At 37.0% G+C, this 20,984-nt stretch overlaps 2 protein-coding genes across 9 annotated transcripts in view; one reads left to right on the forward strand and one right to left on the reverse strand.

The window, feature by feature from the left end:
* Window positions 1-1,335: 1,335 nt before the first annotated feature.
* Window positions 1,336-11,730, reverse strand: CUNH4orf33 (chromosome unknown C4orf33 homolog). 7 transcript variants are annotated; one of them, XM_085318094.1, is made up of 7 exons: window positions 11,715-11,730; window positions 11,235-11,318; window positions 7,946-8,135; window positions 5,993-6,053; window positions 5,721-5,772; window positions 5,420-5,619; window positions 1,336-3,802 (listed from the first exon to the last, which is right to left on the reverse strand). In XM_085318094.1, exons 2-7 carry the CDS (start codon window positions 11,316-11,318, stop codon window positions 3,703-3,705), a joined length of 687 nt encoding a protein of 228 aa, XP_085174220.1. In that variant the 5' UTR covers window positions 11,715-11,730; the 3' UTR covers window positions 1,336-3,702. The 7 variants fall into 7 exon arrangements, with proteins under 7 accessions (XP_085174220.1, XP_085174228.1, XP_085174260.1 ...); XM_085318102.1 differs by lacking the exon at window positions 11,715-11,730 and adding an exon at window positions 11,644-11,706; XM_085318134.1 differs by lacking the exon at window positions 11,235-11,318 and having other exon boundaries at window positions 11,715-11,725.
* A 99-nt stretch (window positions 11,731-11,829) lies between these two features.
* SCLT1 (sodium channel and clathrin linker 1) overlaps window positions 11,830-20,984 on the forward strand; it is a 44,316-nt gene continuing 35,161 nt past the window's right edge. Inside the window, exons 1-9 of one of the 2 annotated variants that reach the window (XM_085318075.1) lie at window positions 11,830-11,951; window positions 12,270-12,355; window positions 14,838-14,905; window positions 15,598-15,650; window positions 16,619-16,688; window positions 17,561-17,616; window positions 17,983-18,112; window positions 18,915-19,037; window positions 19,902-19,967. In XM_085318075.1, coding sequence (XP_085174201.1) covers window positions 12,322-12,355; window positions 14,838-14,905; window positions 15,598-15,650; window positions 16,619-16,688; window positions 17,561-17,616; window positions 17,983-18,112; window positions 18,915-19,037; window positions 19,902-19,967 — 600 coding nt within the window. In that variant the 5' untranslated portion in view covers window positions 11,830-11,951; window positions 12,270-12,321. Of the gene's footprint in view, window positions 11,952-12,269; window positions 12,356-14,837; window positions 14,906-15,597; window positions 15,651-16,618; window positions 16,689-17,560; window positions 17,617-17,982; window positions 18,113-18,914; window positions 19,038-19,901; window positions 19,968-20,984 lie in introns of those variants that run through there. The other variant, XM_085318083.1, reaches the window with a different exon arrangement.

Below are 20,984 nucleotides of genomic sequence, written 5' to 3' on the forward strand. Positions count from 1 at the left end.
GAGTTAAAATTCCAGTGTCTTATACTCAGCATGCCTCAGGATAACTGGTACAAGGCGGGATGATTTTTTTCAGATAATGATGGTTTAAAAGTGCTCACAGAGTTGGAGTGTTTAAATCCATTTTACAGTGAAATGGATTTGTGGATAGATCACAGTCACGTGATCTATGCTTTTTTATCATGCAGCTCTGCAATTTATCAAACTGATATTCTATACAGGTCATAACCAGAGTGACAATTTACAAATTTACTCATATATATTAGATTCTTGATATGAGCTCATCACAGACACACTGCAATACTAAATGCCTCTTTTGTCTGTGTGCATGCGTGCATTCCCCTCTCAGAGCTGGAACTGGGTTGAATCCCATCCCTTCAAAACCATGGTTAGCATTTAATGAACAGAAACTGAAGTGGAACTCATTCAGGACAATAGAGTTCGCTTAGGTTGTCTTGCCTGTTGACTAAAAATGGGAAATTCAGACAGTTGGGGCTGAACTGGCTTCCACAGTGCCTTCCACAAGGCCTGATTAAAAAACAGATCCAAGTAAAAATGAACTAGCTAGCCATTTTAAGGAGCATTGATACCTATCCCTGCCTACCCACCAATAGATATGGAGCCCGAGAGATACAAGTTACACTGGCAAACATGCAAAAAAATGCTGAGAACTCACTGCGATGCRCCCTGACATTATGCTTACATCTACCTATTTCATGTTCAGACTCAGTCCCTCCAGGAAGTTCCTAGTAAAGGAGAATTTAAGTTTAGCTTCTAGAAACAACACAGTGCACAGGTTCCAACTCCACTAACTAAAGCACAGTCCGCATTCAAAAAAAAAAGCAGAAACCTTCTGATAATAGGCACTGTTTCTAGTTCAAGCAGACTCTAAAAGCAAATASAAGTGAATCACCTGGAAGTGTGGAGTAGTATGTACATTGAAAAAAAATCCATATGATTATTTCCATTTTCAGAAGCATCCAACATGATATTCTGTGCTGCAGAGACACTTACTTTCCTTTCAGTTACTCATTTAGAATAAGAAAGCCTCTTTCCTCAAAGTTGATAATTCACTAATTGCATTCCAAGTCCAATATGATAAAGTCAGTTTGAAGTAGGAATGAATGAGGTGAAATCATATGAATAATCTGATTTGTTATTCTTGCATATAAAAGATCATTCATCACAAGAAAAACTATCATAAGCAGCAAACTGATTTTGAACATTTGCACTCATTTTTTGACAAAGTTAAATGTATTTAAAATGAAGTCCAGAAGTAGAGTGATATATCCTTTGCTTTTAATTGAAGTTTCAAAAACAGCTTTGAGGTGTCAGAAGTCATAGCTTAAAAAAAAATCAATATTTATTGGATTATTCATTATCTCAGACTATGATGTCACTCTCCAGAAAACTGTGCACAGATTGAAGGTAGAGAACAAATCAAACAATTGCATGTACAATACTTATAATTTTCAACAGATGGCACTTTATAGCAAGGAATCTATAGTGTCTAATTAGGAGAGCAGAAAGAACTGGATGATTAAGTACACAGCAATGTGCTAAAATTTGTGTCTGGAAAAACCAGGCTAGAAAGTGTAATCCTGTAAAACTAAAAGAACAAAAAGGAAACTTAAAACCAAACATGAATTCTGAATTAGGATTCTATCTCATAGATATTAGTTGCATTGAAATATTCTTTGAAAAAAGTAGGGTATTATAACCTTTGTTCTTCTCAAGCAGAATTTACAGGCAGAGTTAGATTTAAAAATAGCACAGAAAAGCATGACTTTCAAATTATGGCTACTCATGCATAGGTGATCACAAGAAAACAGACAATCCTTTCAATAGCACTTATACACAAAATGCATTCTAGTCCAAAATTTTACATGCATTTTGATATGTAACACTACACACAAGATTTTTAAAAACATTTATGAGCAAAAGRAACAAGAGTAGCTTGGGAACATGGCAACCTCTAATTTACAATCCAAATTACTCCTTTAGGTGGTCTCTAAATATCTGACAACCCTAAGGTACTTAATGTAACTCACAAAAAGCAAACCTAGAAAGGTACACCTAAAGAAGCCCAAGGGAGATCTAATAGCAGGTAGTTATAGAGAAGAAAGTCAAACTTTTGGAAGGTGCACAGAGAAAGGACAAGAGGCAATGAAAAAGTTGTAGCATGGGAAATTACAAGTAGTAGGAAAAGTTTCCACTCTTTCCAAACATAGTTACACATTGAAACAGGCTACACAGAGCCTTTGAATCTCTTTGGAGATATTCATAATTCATCTTGACAAAGCCTAGAACAAACTGATCTAGCTTCAATGCTGGACCTGCTCTGAACAGGATGTCAGACTACTTGAACTCCAGAGGCCCTTTACGGTAACTTGTATGATTGAGTTGTTCATTAGGAAGTACTACACAAATGGATAAGACCTAATACCGTATCAAGGAGTAATCTTTCTGGAAGATACTCCCCCAATTGCAACTCAATCATACTCTCAGAATCCCAAAACAATCTCTCATATAGCCAAAGAAAATGTTCACATTTTACAAAACAGCTCTAATGATGGCAACACTTCAATAGGATGCAGGAAGCCCTCTCTCTAATGAAGAACAGTGACCATATGTTAGTTGAACAGAGAAGTTCTGGTTTAGGTTACTCACTTCTCACATGAGGAATCTGGCTGGTGGATAAGCTCCCATTTTCCAAGTTACATTAAACAAGATCCAATCAGCAGTTATGACTATATATTATGACTATATATATGACTATATATCCAATCAGCAGTTGTAACAACCTACTCTGCCAGACATAAGGTCAAGACAGAAAGGGAACATCTCATTTGTAAATCTTGCAGGAGTTTAGTCATTAGACATTACCATCCTGTGAGAGTAACAGTATCCAGTACTGTTAAAATATTCATGTCAATATGTAGAAATGTAGGCACCCACAACTCATTTGAGTGTTTCCAGGGTCTGCTGGCAAGCAAATAAAATCTGTTGGTTTCAAGTTTCTTATATCTGAACCAATGAAAACCTTGGAACAAACATTGTGTTAGGCAAACAATTATATCAGAAGATCTTACTTAACATTACTTCTCACAGAAAGTTTGCCTGGGGTGCATAAAACATTTTGTAAAATCTAGCCTCTGCACCTAAATATCACTAAAAACTCTACACCAACTTTGAAGGAAAGTCTGCTAATAAGCTAATAGACAGACTGAGTTCCCCTTTCAGCACTGTGCAAGAAAAAAGGTATAAGATGGCATTTGTCAGTGTCATACCTCCAGAACATTTTGCAACCTGAGACTCAGGCCAGAAAGAGGTATGAGATCCATATTCTCTTCTGTTCCTGAAGAAGGCATACGTTGTCCCAATTGCAACAAAAATAATTTAGGCAAACAAGAATCACACTGAACAGCCAAGACACAAGCATCAGTGAAAAACAGCAGCAATGCAGTAGCCATAGAAAACCGATAAAAGTCCTTTGCTTCGTCAAGCTCAAAGTTCTCATGAAAACACTACAGCTGTAATTTTGCAGTTGACTATAMGAGCAATCAATGCTTTTGAGGTCAAGGAAAGCCTTACTAATTATATATTTACAAATACATACTGAAACTCCTTAAAATGAAGGCATTGTTTCCACACAACTTCATCAAACATTAATCCTACCAAAAGCATACGCCTCATTCTATTTTGCTAATCAGTGAGAGATTTCCATATGTCTGATTCAGGCTGTTTCCACTCTTCTCCCATTAGTCCTTTCAGGTTCAATTGTTTGAAAAATTCCAGGCGATGACTATAAATAAAGAAGAAAATTAAAACTAGTTATGTGTTTTGTAGCATCTGTCTTAAAAAAAAAAAAATCTCCTCAGTAGGTTTGCTTAATCTTTGTTTTCCTGTCTTCCTGAACAGGAAGAGATCCAACATTCAATGTATTCACTTTCCAAAACCTGAGTTCATAAACAAGGAACACTACAGTACTTCTGCAAATCTTGTATTGATTAACTCAAGGGAAAATCCTCAGCTATAAATACRTACCACACAGCATAAAGTAAAGTGTTGATCTTTTTACCTCTCCCAACTTTTATGTTGCCTCAAACTGCAGTTAGAGCAAAAGCAAAGAGGTATTCTACTTTATGACTTATCTTTGCTRTATTAGAGTGGATGTCATTTAGAGGTCTTGACCAATCAAAAAARTCATATCACAAATGGAGCCTCTCCTTACAGAAAGGAAGGATAGGATAACCAATCATCTTTTTGTTCACAGACTAGCAGTCCCATTTCCTTAAACATTTTGAATCAGGTCTTACTAAGAACATCTCCTTCAGGCTATCATATAGGAACAACAGAAGGAAGACAGATGTTGATTTGTAATTGATATTTACATTAAACTACCAAACTGTGAACAAAACATCCRACACTAAACTAACTCACTTAGAAAAGTAAAGTAAAATTTTCTCTTATTAGGAAGTATTAATCCTGAAGAGTGAAGACAAACTAAAAACAGTAGAAAGGAGCAACTTCTTCACAGCAACGCACTTGCTATTAAGGTTTGAAAAAGTCAAATCTTTTTGGAAAGGGAAAGAATCCTTTCTTGGAAAAATTTTACAGGCATTCTCTGGTTTACTGCAGAAAGATGAAAGTATGCATTTCTTAAGGAACAATGATAAAGAGAATATACTTCATTAACAGTAACTTAGAATTTGTTTAAATGAACTGCAGGAGCTAAGGATTTTCTGAACAAAGGAAAAGGGTTATGTTTATCTTAAGTTTACCACACCTTGCTCTCATTGTATGTTGAATAGCAAGTCTGTGTAAGAACTATTGGTCCTCTAGTGACAGTTTATTTACACAAAACACCCAGAAGCAGTAGTTTGTATCAACTCATCTCAGCCTCACAGTCAAAGAAAATAAAAAAGCCCAAAGCACAGTCTAAAGATATTCTAGTTTTCTAYAGACACTGGGTATCCTTTCATTACATTTTTTAGTTTAGTCTTTACCTTCAATTTTTTCTATAAGGTGGAGCCATCTGAGGCTGTTTAGAATAGTAGAGGAGAAGCAAGAGATTCACTGTAGATGCATCTGGCAAAATTAACAGTGAATGGCATTTCAGAAAGTGCCATAGGCAAGAAAAAAGTGGGACCACTTATCTATAATTTAGAGGAGGAAGGTGATAAAGCACATGCCTTAAGCGCTGAAGGCATCATTTGCTGTGCACCTAGGGGACAGCATAAAAATCAGGCACTAATTACATCTATCTGCCACAGTTCTTTGCACAAAGTACTGTGCCAACAAGTCTGGGCAATATAATTAAAGTACAGTAGCTCTCAATCAGAAAACCAGATTAAATTCCTTCTGCAAGTATTCCAAAAATAGTGCAACTATGCTACAGAATAACTGATTTTATGCTTACAAGTCTGGTTTCTGTCCTTCCTGTAGTTCATGTTGAGGTACAGGATGAAGCGCTTCATATGTTCTTTCTGCTCCCGAACCATGAATTGCAAATGCATTAAACTTGTCAGTGCATGGTGGAAAATAATTCCAAGGAAGACAAGCTTTACCCTCCCATTTGTTATTCATTCTAGTCACTTCAAATTCTAAAGGAAGTTTTTCCTGTTAAAAGAGTAAGAAAAAGCTCATGTCATTTTCCAACCAGGCAACAGGCATCTAAAAAGCAATTACTTTTTCCATATATTATGTACTTTATCACTTACTTTCCATACTTTTCTTCTGCCAGAAAGAAGCAGCAACAAGTGTTGTCCATGGCTGTCAAAGATCAAAGCCACAATTTTCTTAAACTGATGCCAAGAAGCCAAACTGATGCATACTGCTCTACTACAAATATATACACATTCCCTACACTGAGGCAATTTCTGTAGCTGTGTTTGCTTGCAGCATTCCTCATACAAACACCTTGCAAGCATTAGAATTGATACTGGAAATTCAAACTAACATTTAAGACTTTTTCAAATAGTGTTGTACTTACGGACAAAGTTCAACTTCCAAATACTGCTCAGTTCTGTCACTCAAGAAAAATGCTTCTACAACTTAAAAAGAGAGATAGGCCATCAGTATTATATAGTGCTTACCTCTTTTGTAACATCCTGAGATCTCCATTTCTCGCTAGAAGTATTATACCGTTTTCATAAAGAGCATTGCCTATAATATTCCAGAGTTTGACTAGCGTACATGCCATTGACAGCTTCCAAACTGTTCCAAGCACTCTAAAATAATCTTGYATTTGAGAGCCCTCACTTAATGACTACTACCACGTACTACCAAGARATGTACAAGATATGGTTCTAATTTACCTACCGCAGCTCTGGAGAAACTCATCTTGATACAGCAGAAAACTGGCAGTTCTGATAGCTGTCAGTAGAGTCAGCACCAGCACATATCCATTTCACCTAGTCTGCTTGCTGTGAATGAAGCTGACCAGGACAGAGTAATCCTAGTCAAACACACTCACAGCAAACATCCCAGGTAATTGAAGAAGTCTGGTGCTCTGAATCTACAAAGCCACAAGAGATAAGGCAACTGAAAAGAGGGAGACACTCAGAATAAGCTGCAAGAAAACTGTTGATGGAAAAAAACTCAGATGATTCTCAGGAACAGTATGGAAGCATTTAGGATTTAAATAGCTTTTCACTGTAGATGACAGGCTTTGGACTGGGAATTACAGATGCACCTGGAAGTCAGCTGTGATTACTGAGTCACCTTTCAGGAACATTARCTACAGTTACAATAGTGATTCTAACAGCAATGACATTTTTTTAGAAAGCTTTAGTTAGGGTTAAGTTTGTGCACTGTCAGTACTATTAAGGTATACTGGAACATTTCCAAATATTTGTTTGGGGGGCAACAAACATGAAATTATTGGTTTCAGCAACAGAAAGGTATGATTTATCTTTTGGTTGTATTTTCCATGAGCTTATTCTGTATATTAAGTATCAAAAAAGGTCCTAATAATATTCTAATAAGACCTGAAAAATTTTTAAATACTCAAGTAGAGAACTGCTAGAAGCAGGAAATTCTTTCATTATTCAAAGCAACAGTCAAAAATTAAAGTATTGACATGAAAGAGACACACAACAGCACTACTATAAGAACTCCCCATCCACATTGGAATCATATTTTATGAGTTTCACTTTTGGTTACACATCCTCCTATTTCTCAAACAGCCTTTGAGAAAATAAGTGATCAAAACAGAATGGTTTTAGCTATTTAGCCCGCTACTTCTTAAAGCCAAAGTAGGACCTCTAAGATTTCACTTCTGCTTTTTCATTCCAAAGGTATTTATAGATACATAGCACAAAATTATTTTTATATCCAAAGATGTCAAGCCTCTGTTCTTCCATAAGTTATATCAGTAAYCCAGAAGCCAAGTTTGCAAGCCTATACTATTGACAAGATCAGGAAGTGCCAGTTTCATTCCTGAAATCAATTCTGCTTCACTGTACTCCATCTCCTTATGTTCACCAAGTGGCATCAATGTAATATGTTTGTTTCTATTCCCAGGCATTTGTATCATTACACTACTATAAAACAATTGCTCCCCCTACTGCTATCTATGTTTATGGTGAAAGCAAACCATCATCAAGGAAAAACATACTTTAAAGGAGTTTAGTTAAATACAATATAAAGTTTATGGTTACTTAAAGGTAAGGTTGTGATTAAAATTAAATTCTTTCCCAGCACACTCAGGACAAAACAGGAAGTAAATTTTTACTTTACATTTTAGTTCTGACCTTCAAAAGTGGCATTGTCATCAAAGATCCTGAATTGAATCAGTAGATGTCATATTTTCATCACTTCAAATGAAATCAGTTTGAAAGAATAACTGTCATAGAAGCTGAAGACAGACTAGATGTATTAACTACAGAGGAACATTACTGTCTACACAAATCAGACATACTTGCAGTGGAACAGTTGCACTTACCCTCATAGTCCCACAATCTACTAAAGGGTTTCCCTGGTTCTCCAAGTGGTGCTGGCGGATCATTAAAGAAAGGCGCACTAACTTCCATTAGCAGTCCTGCATTGTCTGACTTCAGTCTGACAGCTACTGGCTCATGGCTCACAGGCACACCATCCCATGTGTATTCAATTGTAAATTCCATTTTAATATTCTGTATAAGATAAATGAGAAAAGCAGCATTCAAACAATATTCAAGACCGCATTTCAGCACCCACTGCACAGCTTGCTTGGCTATAAAATCTTGCCAAACAAGATGCTAAAGAATAAACTTTTATTAAGCATAAAACTCCAAGGCAGACCCAAAAGAAAGGGACTGATTGCTCTCAGTCTTATTTGCAGTCATAAGAAATATTTATTTGCATGAGCTGTTTCAAAACTGACTATTCTTTCATCGAATTTCTCTGTAAAGCAAGTAAAACATTAGGAACCAAGGACATACACAGTGTTAGCTCTATCCTCCACTCAAAGCCTGAACAACATTAGGATTGCCAAGCAAAACCCTGTCTTTTTCCTAAAAGTACAGATTGGTTGCATTTGCCTCTTATGCTACAAAAGCATCAAAAGCAGCTTACATTGGGTCTTTAGCCTAGGCTTACACTGGGTCTTTAGTAGGCTTATAGCCTACTGCTATAAACTGTACACAGCATCCAAATACAGCCTACTTCTAATGGAGTTCTAGCTGCCCAACCCTGACTGGATGTACAAGCTCCCTCATCTGCTCTTCTGGTCAACAACAGCCAAAAAATTACTAGGACAGACTCAAAGACAGAGGTAGAATTGCTCTTACAGCCACCTATAGYCATCCTTAAATAATCCCAAGTAGTGAATCATCCCCWTKGCCCGAATGGTTCTTGATACTCTGYGTGACTCCTCGCCATCTTAAGGAGCACATTACAGAAAAAAATTAAGGGCAGAAACCACATGGGACATTCCTCTTGATAAAATACAGCTATATCCTATTGCTACAGAATAATTATCAACAAGATCAGTTTAAAGAACTGATGCTAGGATTTAAAACACAGTAATAAATAAAAKAGCATTGTTAACACTGATCTAATTTAGAGCATCAGCTGCTTTATTRTAAAATCCTTGAACTGTAAGGTTTGCTTTTGCCTACACACTTTTGTATGAAGTCATAATCATAAAATCTGTTTTTCAACTTGCTGAAATAATTTAGTTGTATAAAATGACTAAACAAATACTTACATGAATGCTTTTCAGCGGTTTTTATATTTGCATGGTTACAAATTGTTTTTGGAAGTCCTGCCAAGCTTACGGCATTTCAACTACATAACTGCAATAAATACCTTCCACAAACCTTAAGAGATTTTTATTAAGAGAACAGAAGACAGTAAGTTTCCACAACATGCTATTAAATGATTAGGAAGTAGGAAAAGGAAAAATATATTTGACCAAAACCTTCCATAAATCTCAAATATAGAAAGACAGAATGATTAGCTAAAGCTTTCCTTAGTGGTAATTGCAAACAGCAAAACTCAAGAATTTAAAAGTCAAACTGCAAGTACATCTTGTTAAACACAGTTCAACAGTATTATGAAAACACAACACTCTGATTCAACAGGTTGTGTGTCTCAAATAAAACTGTACAAGCCTTAAGAATAACCTCAATCTACTCCATGAGCAGAAAAACTAGTGCAGTCTAGTTTCCAACAAATTCACATCCCCTTATGCCTYCTCTCCTCAGTATTATGAGCTCCTTCTCAAGTCCACAGCATAGTCCCTGATTTGTTTCTTTACACATCTCCCAGCCATACAGGAAGGAAAGTGGCAGTACMTAGCCTGAGAATTACACACATGCTGAAAAGCCCTATGGCTACTACCAAATTATAATTACATTTTCTTCAATGGGGAATACTAAACTGAGTCCTCCATTGAGTCCTAAACATCATTTTTCTTGAGACTCATAAGAAGTTACGCATAAACTAAGCTAGTGCACTCCACAAGTGTGATATAACTGACAGAACATAACCACACAAATCTCATCTCCCCATACAGTGTAGCTTTATTAGTACGACTACTCTTTAAATATATCCGACACTCTGCTACAGTCACTTTAGCCAGTTTCCATTAACGAATGCTCACACTGAAAAGAGAAATCTCTTTTTTTGATTTGGCAAGCTTACTCTAATAGGCTCAGGGTATGAATGGATGTCTGTACCTAAGAACGTAAGGTGTTATGACCCTGCTTTAAATTAGGAAAAAACTAAATCACCATTATGCATCTAAAAGTCAGTATTATCTTGCTTTTACTCAAATTTTGTTGTGCTAATATATTCAACTCTTTGCATTCACTGGTCAAGACAAAAATCTGAAAAACCTATCTGAAAACACTGACAGATTTCAACATTCTCAAAGTTAWACAGCCTTCTAACAGAAATAGCCTGGGGGAAATCTTAAAATCCAGAGAGAATTATATGAATAAGACTATGAATATCCTGAGTAGCTAGCTGCAGTTTGTGATAGAAGTAAGGAACATGATACTTCTCCTTATACACAAGAATCAAAGGTTGTCTCAGGAAATGAGTCACAACATAGCCTTTTTTTAAGGTAGGAAAGTATCTTACTAAATCACCTGCTGTAACTATAGTGTGAAGTTACAGAATTGGGACGTAAGAGACATAACAGATCACTGTTTGCACCAGTAAGACAGATAGACATCTTTGATTTATTTAGTTAAAAGAAAGAATACACATCAACTTCTGCAGATAATTTACAGTACATGCAAAGGTCCATTTTGACTGGAAATCTAATCTATCATAGGCAAAGGTCACTTGCACACAGAATAACATGTAATTTCAACAAGAACCACAAAGTAAGACTACAAAACATTTATTAATTCTTTTAGAGACCTGCCTAGCATTAAAATGTGTTACTTCACATCTACTGAGCTAAGAGTTAGCCTTTTGCACAAGTCTTGAGGAGAATGCATGCTGCATTACATAGACTTTGGGAAGCTCATCACCAGTATACTTTCAAATATAGTAATGAGAGCAATATAAAGAGCATGTGTCTTAAAATCGCAGCATATGCATTTTAACAATCTTCTAATACTGTATTTACCTAGCAGATTCAGCCAAATATCAATACACTGTAAAGAGATGCAAACTCCCAAGTGAAAAGTTTTTATAGCAAGTGCTTAGCCCTATGAAAATATAAATACTGCATAGCTTTGAACAAGATTAAACARCATCTGGCTTACACATTTGGACCTCACCTACATCATTCTTACAATAATGAGCATGCTATTGCTGCTTGCAGCTGCAAGCACCTCACTTCTCCAAGCACCAGAGAGCTTAAGGTCTTCCATCCACATCTGAAACAAGGACAAACACAAGCAGAAAGCATTCATACCGCTATTTTTTTCTGAACTGCTCCAACAAGACAAGGAAAAGCTAAGCCCTATGAGTTACAGCTAGAATTACATTATTAAACATAGCTAGGGGCTCACAGAAGATATTACAGTTTCAGCTACACCCTCCCTCCCTCCTCCTCCTCCTCTCCCCCCTCCCCATAGCTTCTCCAGCCCCTAAGCGGAGCAGCATTTCCTGAAGAAAAGTTTCACGTATAAGCCTTATAGCTTAACGCAAACGTTTCCTAAAGCCGGACGCAGACTTCTCGGACCTTAAGACACCACAGACCTCAGCTCTAGAGGACTTAGCTCCCCAGCGAGCCCACAGACCCGCCAACGCTTCCCAACCGCCCGCCTCACCGCCTGCGGCCACCGCGCGTGCGCAGCCACCCCGCGCGCGCGCGCGCGCGCAGCCACCCCTAGCCCGCCCCGCGGCCGACTTTGTAGCCTCGCGCCCTCACGTGGGCGGGCAGGGGGCGGGGCGAGGCAGTTAAATTCAGCATGCGGCCTTCGCTCATGCCCCCTGCGTGGCTCTGCTGGCACGTGACTGCTGCGCCGTGTAGGGCCTGTCTCTAAGGGAACAGCGCGTGCCGGCAGGTACCGTTGTGTCGGTTAGCCGTTGGGTGTGGGGGGAGGGGGCGACCGTTAGTGCTGGCTGCCGCGTGGTGCGGGAGGGAGGGAGGACGAGCGAGTGAGCAAGGCGGTGATCGCTGCTCTCCCTGTAGCGCCGCAACTTTGCTGCCTGAAGGAAACGTGAGCTGGTAGGCGAAGGAAGCTAAGCCCGTGGGCCTGGCGGCTGATGCTGCCGTGTCCCTCCCGAACGGCTTTCACCATATCTAATCGCTGGCGAGGCGGAGCCTAGAGCGGGGGTGGGTAATGTCTGTAATAACCGACTTTTCCCGTGGGGTTTTGCAGGATTTCCTAGGAGCGGGAACTTACAGCTGCAGGGAAGCTTTCAATTGAGAACATGGCCACTGACCTCGGCAGCCAGGGAGAGCCAGGTGAGGTGCCTGCRAGCGGGCGCCCTCGTGGGGTGACCGGCTGCCCACTGGGTGTGGTGGGATGGCCCAGGTGCGGCCCCGAGGTTGTTCGAAGCGTAGTTGGGGGGGAACTGAGATCCTCTTGGCTTGGGGTCAGTTCCTACACAGATAGGAAACTCTGACACCCACAGCTGAAACAATAAGGTGATACTTTTTCTAGTTGTTCTGGATTTGCTGGAGTAAATGACAGCATTGAAAGCTATAATATAACTAGTAAAAGAACTGCAGTGAAAAGTTGTTAATGAGGATAATTGCCAAAAAAGGGTCTACTGTGGTTATGTCTCTTTACTAAAGAAGTTACACTCCATGTGCTTAGCTTATGCTTGAGAGGCAAAGCCATATTTCCATATTCCATATTTCATCAAATCATGAGATTTGTGTAACAGACTGAAGCAAATATGTGTAAATATGTGCTCTCTGTTAAAACTTTCATAATTTAAGCTAAGCTTACATCAATTGAGTTAGAACATACTTTAATCACCAACAAAATATGGCCAGAAATTGTTTTGTGCTTTTTGAGTTTGTGCTCCTGTAAATAAGGAGTTGATGTATCCCAAGAATATTACAGACCTGAAACTGGTCTACGTTGTAGGAAGTAGGAACAGGATCACAGAGCAAAAGATGCTAGGGCAGCACACTTGATCATTCACTGGAAATTCAAAATTTCTACTGATAGCAGAGAGCTTAAGTTTTGTATGACAGCTTTAGATGGCCAAAGCTGAAAGAACAGCTCTATAAATTAAGAAAAACTTCTCTAGAAGAACAATTTCAGTGTCCGAGCCAACTGAGTCATCACGACTTAAAAACCCAAATTGAATTTTGTTTCCATATTTATTGTACTGTGACTTGAACCATCGTGTTTATACTCAAATACTATGTTTTTTTGTTTTTCCTGTATTTTTTATGTGTTCAGGGATAGTTTCTTAATTATTTTATGCTCTAAATAAAGCTGAGGCCAATTCCTTTGCAGAGTAATAAGAGCTGTCTTTACTATTGAGAAGTTAAATTATCTCTTAGGGAAAAAAAAAGATGGCTTTTTTTAAAGGTACCTAGTGACAAATTTGAAATTAATTTGCATGCTAGTTCAAATAGAATTTTGAAGCCTACTCTGAATTTGACACATGTATTACTGTTCTCGTTTCAGTATTTTAAAACTCTGATTCATGAATGTGTGTAATGCATGTAAAGCAAGATCCTCTAAGTACTGCTAGATTAGGCTTTGTAATATAAATATTTGTCATGTTAATGAGTTCTGTTCTCTGTCTATGATCAATTTTAAATTGAATTTTGCATGAATGCATTTTAATTATCAGTAGTCAATCCTGCAGATGAAAATTGTTATGCCTTTGATAATCTACTGAATAAACACAGCTTTTATCAGAATATATTTAATGAATGTCCATTGAAGGTGAGTACATGTGCCAGTGGTGTGTAAGGTTTGTCCCCTTTTACTCCTACAGTCTTTCATCTTGGCAAACTACTTTGACTGTCTAGGACAGCTACTTCTGCCTTTACCGCTCCTTGACATGTTTTCAAAGTTACCCCCTTTCTCTCCCTGCTATTTCTTTTCCATAGCCTCCTTTAGATTGCTAGAACCACAAAAAGAATTGTTGGGATGTATATAAGAAAAAGTAGGCAAGAAGTTGTTTTAAATCAAATTGTTAGTACATCTTTTTGATTTTCCTTTTCCTCCTCTTTACCTGCTCCAGATACAGAGGTGTCACCCAGATTCTTATGTATTTGTCTGATTGAGGAAGGCTCTATCAGCAAAAGGAAAGAGCTGTTCTTTCTCCCTTCAATCTCTGCTGTTCTTTGATTTGTAGTGCAAGTAGCCCCTGAAATCCCAATAATCAAAGTTAGATGAGTAAGGAAGGATGATGTCTTAGGTGACCTTTCCCACTGAGCAGTGTGAGATCTCATTAGAAATAGCATTTTTTCTTTATTTCAGAAGATGCAGGCACTGACAAACCACATGGGGAGATGGGGATTCTGGGTATATCTGAATGSTCAGACTCACTTATCAGTGAAGCTCTTCTGGCCTGAGTTTGTCAGATGTTTTTTAGAACTGCAAGGTCCAATTCCCAATGAAAGGTTAACTGTCAAACATCCAGCTAACTGAACTGGACACACGGTGTTTGTTCCACTCAAAGATTTCATGAGTCATTAAGATATTGTGCCATATGCATTTGTGGATTTTTAGGCTGAAATGTTTCTAAATTTATAAAATGRAAAAGAATGTGAAAATGGAGTTGAGTATTTATTATAACACAATCTTTGTAGACATCTTCAACTCCTATTTTTATGAAAATAATTATGTGCTAAGTGGAAGAATTCTATGAAACATATTGYCTTTAACTCACTGGATAAATAGGCTTCTGGCTGCCAGTGCTTAATCTAAATAACTCATGCTGTATGTATAAATCTCTAACTCTGTATTTTTCAGATCAGAGGCTAAATGCAGCTTTTGGACAGTATGAAACAGATAAGTTTTTAAGAGCTACTGTTGAGCAGGTATGTGAACTAAGGGATGGAGGTAGTAAGTTTTTGTGCTGAAGTACTATAACACGTCTTTGCTTATCTGCTGCATAAAGTGCAGCTTGCTTTAGTGTTATCTAGCTGTGGGTTGATCACATCACTGAAGTATTGCTTGTAGTACCAAGCAGCAAGAGAAAACTACTGTAACAGTGAATCCTGATTTTTACACATTTTCAAAAGTTTAAATCATACAGAAGAGGTARTGTATCCCAGAAGGAATGCTTGATTTGTATAGTAGACTTTCCACTTTACAGACTTGCCTTTTCTAAGAGACTAGTCTAAAGTAAAGATAATTTTTTTGTGTTAAGTATTGTAAGCCTATCTGACAATTGGTGCAGAAGCTAGGGCATCAGCACTTTCCTGATCCTGAGATATATGGAAATGAATTTAGCACTTGGGCAAAATCTTAATATTTGTTTTAAGAGTGAGCTGATTTCCTCTTGAGTGCATTTGCGCTTTATTTCAGAGCACCTCCAGGAAAAGAATCAGTGATGATTCTTTTTCAAATTGAGGTAGCCTTCAAGAATTTTTGAATGTAAATGTGAAGCTGATTGTATGGAATAGTGTGCATGCTTTCAGAACAGACAGAACAAACAGCTTTGGGTGACATAGGAAAACCTAAAACTACATRCTGTATAAATACTAACATGTAAAGTATTCTATTACAGAAAAATATCTTTGAATCTGGTACTGCGTCAGGATCCAGAATGAGGAACCAAAGGTAACAGCAGTTCCAAATAAGTGGAAGTATTGTGAAGTATTCAGAGGATTGTCATGTGCTTTTAAAAGTATGCTTTAAAAGTGTCCTGAAGAAACTGGGTTTATGTACAGGTGTTCAMAACTGACTTGTGAATGGATGTCCACAGAAGTTTTCCCATGCTGTTGTTTTTAGATACTMTTCTATTTTTTCAGTAAATAAGAATTTTCTTGGACAACTTGTAAATGAAAGAATGGCAGATGAATTAAGGAATTATTCTAACTTTTAAAATAAATATAGGTGGAGGTGAGATTGTATGAATCTAGGTAGCACAGATAATTGTCTACCATCTGAGCAAGTCAGAGTATTTAAATGCTTGCTGTGACAGTGTGTTAAATCAAGCTTTCTGTATGCCCTGTAGTGAATCACGTAATATTAATTGTAATTTCCCTTCTGTAATAGGAAAACAAAGTGCCCTTTCTCATTTACTAAGCTTTCAGCTTTTAAGACATACTTATATACTTGTATCAAGTATATCAAGCATCTGTATACTTGATACAGATTTTTTGGACAACTACCATTAGTTAGAAAAAAATTTGGAAGGAAAAAGTATGTAAATAGAACTACGTTATTTTGTATTGTAGGCTGCTTAATGGCTGTTGTATGTGAAGGCAGCAAGCTGTAGTGTTAAGTCTATTTTTCTTTTTCTGTGTATAATATGTAGATAAAATATTAATGTTGTATCTATGCTTCATTATTTTTGGTGCACAGGAATTCTGCGGTAAATTATTATGCTTTAAAAGTAGTAACTAACRTTTGTTAATGTGATTCTAATGAATGTTGACCTTGGGAGTAGAAACAAAAAAGAATAGAAAAGTGACTGCTTTGTTCTGTTTTCTAGGTTAACAATATTGTAAAACAAGTTAATTATCAGAACAATGTTTTGGCATTTACAAAATGCATTCTAAGCATGTTTTTCCACTTTTTTTTAGCTTGTCACCTCTAATTGCAGAGTATGACAAGCACTTGGAAGAAATGAGTGAACAGCTGCAGCTTTACCAGGTATGGATGATTCTATCCTATTTCAGACTGTACATTCTCAGTATTCTATAGTATTAGAATTTAGACTTTTTTATCAGTAAAGTAAGATCTGACTGCATGGTGCTTCATGTRGACTATAGTCTGCCTGGAATTGAAGGGAGAGCTTTTTATGAAAAGATTGTGAGATGRTCCAAACAGATCAGAATACTGTGTTTGGAGAAGTGATACTGTGAAACTAAACATGCATATTCTGATTCTCTAGACCTAATATCAATGCAAGTATCTTAGGTGATGCTTGGATGAGCCTATCCTGAGACCACTTTTCCTGTTGGTCTGATCTTGGCTGTGCAGTCCTGCAGCTATAGATATGCTCAGACTTCTTAAATGTTTAGCAGTTATTGTTGGTGGGAGGACTGTCCTTTTTCAAACTACGAGAGAAGTTTTTCACCAATTCTTCAGATAACTCAAAAGCAAAGTGGAAAGAGATAAAGTGTTATGCTTTATATTTCTTTAGTTATAGTATATTTATTTTCTATATAACTGAAGTTTCTCAATTCCTGAACTTTTTAATAAAAACTTAATGTGTACTGGGTGGTAATTGTACTGTATTTTTAAAATTTGAGTTTATTAAAAATCAAGAACTGTAAAAGAATTTCAAAAGCTAAGTTTAGTGGTGATTAATATTAAACGATCAAATGTAACAGCAGCTAAGTCCTGTTAAGRTAGTTAAATTTAAATGTCATCCTGTGGCTTTTGTTACCAAAGAATGTCATTTTATTTATTATACTGACTTAAGTTGTCCATCAGTCAGAATTAAAAGATGAAGAAATAAATGGCAYTTAAGCTTTGATAATTCAAATATGAGGGCTCACGCCTAAATATTTTTTCATTAGGCACAGATGGGTGAGATGAGACTAAAATTTGAGCAAGTCACCAGGGAAAATGAAAGGTAAATAACTATTACTCTATTACTGCGGGCTTTTCTTTTTCTAAACCTTAAAAAGCCTTTCTCTAGGACCTAGAAATCTTCTCAATCTGCTTAAAATATTTGAAGATTYTGTTCTTATGTACTTAGTGTTAGAATCTTAAAGTTCTTCATATGGATTACAGCACCAAATCTAGCAGCTTTAGCCATATATCTGTCTAAAAAAATGTAGACAAACTATTCCTAATGTTTGCTTGTAGAATGTAACTTAATACATTTACATGCAGTTTAGATGTAAACAGTATGTAGTAATTGAAGGTATGGTACTCAATTGTTCAAAAAGTTACTGTTGAGGAAGTAGTTTGCTGTACTTGGTTCTTTCAATTTCAGGCTGCATGTGGAGTTGAAAGAGGCTGTTGAGAAGCAGCTGGAGGCCTTTCCTTTGCTCATGGGGGCTGATGTTTCTGCAGATGAAGAAATAGTGAAAAACCTTCAAGAACAACTGCAATTGGCCAGTCAAGTGTGTGAAAGGAAACATTTGTACAGATCTATTGCTTGTGTAGTCCTTGGTAGATTAGGAGAAGCAGTTTTATTTCTTGGTTATGAATTTTTAATAAGTTTCTTGAGACTGTTTGGAGGCTCTGATTTTCTGCAGCTAAAGAAACAAGTGCTTACACTTCTGACTTCAAGACTAAAAACACTACCAGCTTTGTACCCTCAGGGAGTTTTCTATATTTTGTGCTAGTGGTTTCTCATCTGACTTAATGTTGAATTTCTGACCAAGAAATATAGTTCTACCTAGTTCAAGTGTAGCTTGTTGTTTTGACTAGCATATTTGATCAAAAACTTTGCAACATGAAATAAGACAACCATATGTAGAATACAGAAATTAGTACTTAGAGCTGTAAACATTAGCTGAATTTCCTGAGGTTATTACAACGATACATAAATCCTGTTGCACAGAATTAAATGGAAGTTAAATTGAGGGCTAGATTTTGAATACTGACTATTGTATATACCATAGGCCTAAAGTAAACCTGGAAAAAAAAGAATCTGACAGTTTTATAACTTAGTGGAGTTTTTGAAAAGAGCTGATAAATATTATGGAAAAATTTGTAATTTACTTTTAGATAGTTAACCTGCAAGTCTTTGTTTATCTCCGAATTTAGTATTTCTTGTGGTTACAAAATAGGTACAGGGAGAAGTACAGAAGGCAACCTTTTCCTTAAAGGCTAAGACTTGTCTTTTTAGGGAATGGTGTATGTAGATAAATGAGCTCTAAGAATATTTTATATAGGCCACTTTCCTCTGCAACTTCCTAGGAAAAAGAACAAGCGCTAGAGCTGTGGCAGACTGTATCACAGGACCTTGATCATCTCCGGCAGCAGTACCAGGAACATATGACTGAAACACAGATTCATGCGGCTGAAAGGCAAAAGCAGAAAGTAATTTTTATCTGTATAGTTAATTTKGGGAAGTATTTGTATACTGCAGTGGTTCTGGGTGTGCATATAGTCACACTGAAGGGGATGCTTCTGCCAGTACTGTTAATTAGTTTCTGTAATACACTATAAAACTGGGTGCTCAGATACATGGTTGCTGATTCATCAGATTACACYACAGGATTGGGGAAAAAAGTTATGTCATGTATCTAAGGACAGTAACTTAGGGAATGCACTTAGACTGAGTCTGAGTGCAAGTGCATATATGCACAAAATGGGCGTGCATATAAAATGTTGGYGTTGGATGGTCTCAGAAATCTTGAGTTTAACTTCTGGAAAAAAAAAGACTGCTAAAGATTTCTAAATTATAAGTTGAAAGTATCTTGTTCATGTTCATACATTAGTCAAGTGTTCCTGGAAAAGCAAAAAAGCCTGGGACCTGAAGAGTTTAACTGAACTAAACCATTTTAGGTATTGTCACAGGATGTTTGTATGTTGCTAGGAGCAAATTAAGCCAGTCATGTGAGCATTTCTTTATTCTTAATARATGGATGCCTACATACTTTGTTTAGCAGAAATAAACACGGTAAAGGTGTAGTCTGTGTGGCTGTTTGAAGGCACAGTTTTCATATTTGGTAGTCAATATATATGGACTTTAATTTGCAAGAGTGAAATTGAGATACATTTTTTATTAGTAAATCTGACTTGTCAGATTATGAGGTCAGCAGCTAAAAATGATCTAATTCAAATCTGCAAAGATGCATTGAATTTCCTGCAACATGCATAAATGTTTTCAAAATGTTTTTAGTTGACTATAGAATTATGATAATTATGTCCCTGATGATTAAAGCTGAATTCTCTTTTTAGGATCAACTGACTGGCTTTCAACAGCTGACTCGACAACTGCATGTAGCCAAYGAGAAAATAGAGTTGGTAAGTGAAACATTCTGGCCAGTGATCAGATTAATATATTTTTTTTATGCTGGAGCCTCAAAGTATAGGAGAAAAGCCAGAAGACCTTCAGACAGGTATCTAGTTGGAAAAGAACTTGTGCTACTTGGATTTGCAAACTCCTCTAAGGACAGTCAAGACATGGCTTTTCCTGGAGTCTAAACGCTGGGTCAGGGTGGTTGAGAGGCAAGACCTTACGTGGGCTTTTTTGTCAGTGTTGAACTTGCACTCAGTTTACCATGTTAAGTGCACTTAGTCATATTTTAAAACCATCTTCACAAGGAAATCATAAGGAAAGGGGTTATTTGAATAAGGATGTCTTTTAAAGGCCAGCTTTGCCACATGCTTATTGATTTCTAGTTTGTCACTGCTGGCATCAGTGACTTCACATATGACCTTGTTAGGGATTTTTCTGAGCTCTAATAAGCTTTGAATACATCATCAGTACCCTTAGAGTATGATACTTTGGTCTCAAAGCTTTAGCCCAAGACTTCAGGAGTGACAAGCAATTTTAATACTATCATAGCAAAATAGGAGTGTAAGGGACTTCATGATTTTGTGTGGTTCTTGATCAATGTTTGTCTTAAATACTGTCAGTGCTAAAGACTCAATCTAACCTAGGCAGTCTGCTCTTTTTATCTTCTTTTCTAGAACTTCTTTTCTTACTGTCTGCCTTCTTTCTTGGTTTCACTTAAGCCTGTTTCTTTGTGGAATATTGTAGTTATGAGGGAAAGATCACTTCATTCTTTGCAGTACCTTTTTTGTTATTGAAAACTTATATTGGCATGTCTTCTCTTCCCTATTTTGTTCCCCTCTTCTAGGCAAAGCAAGTCAATTCTCCTAATTTATTCTTTGACTATGCTGCAGGCAAATACAATGCTGAGGGTTTTTAAAACACTTWTGGTGAGGATTTGGAAGTTAGACTGCTTGATCTGATCACTATCTTAAGCAAATCAGTGGAAGGTATCTCAAATAGAATTACTATATTCTTTAAAAAAA

This window comes from Rhea americana, unplaced genomic scaffold, assembly GCF_003343005.1.
Source record: "Rhea americana isolate MKP2758 unplaced genomic scaffold, rheAme1 scaffold_116, whole genome shotgun sequence".
Lineage (NCBI taxonomy): Eukaryota > Metazoa > Chordata > Aves > Rheiformes > Rheidae > Rhea > Rhea americana.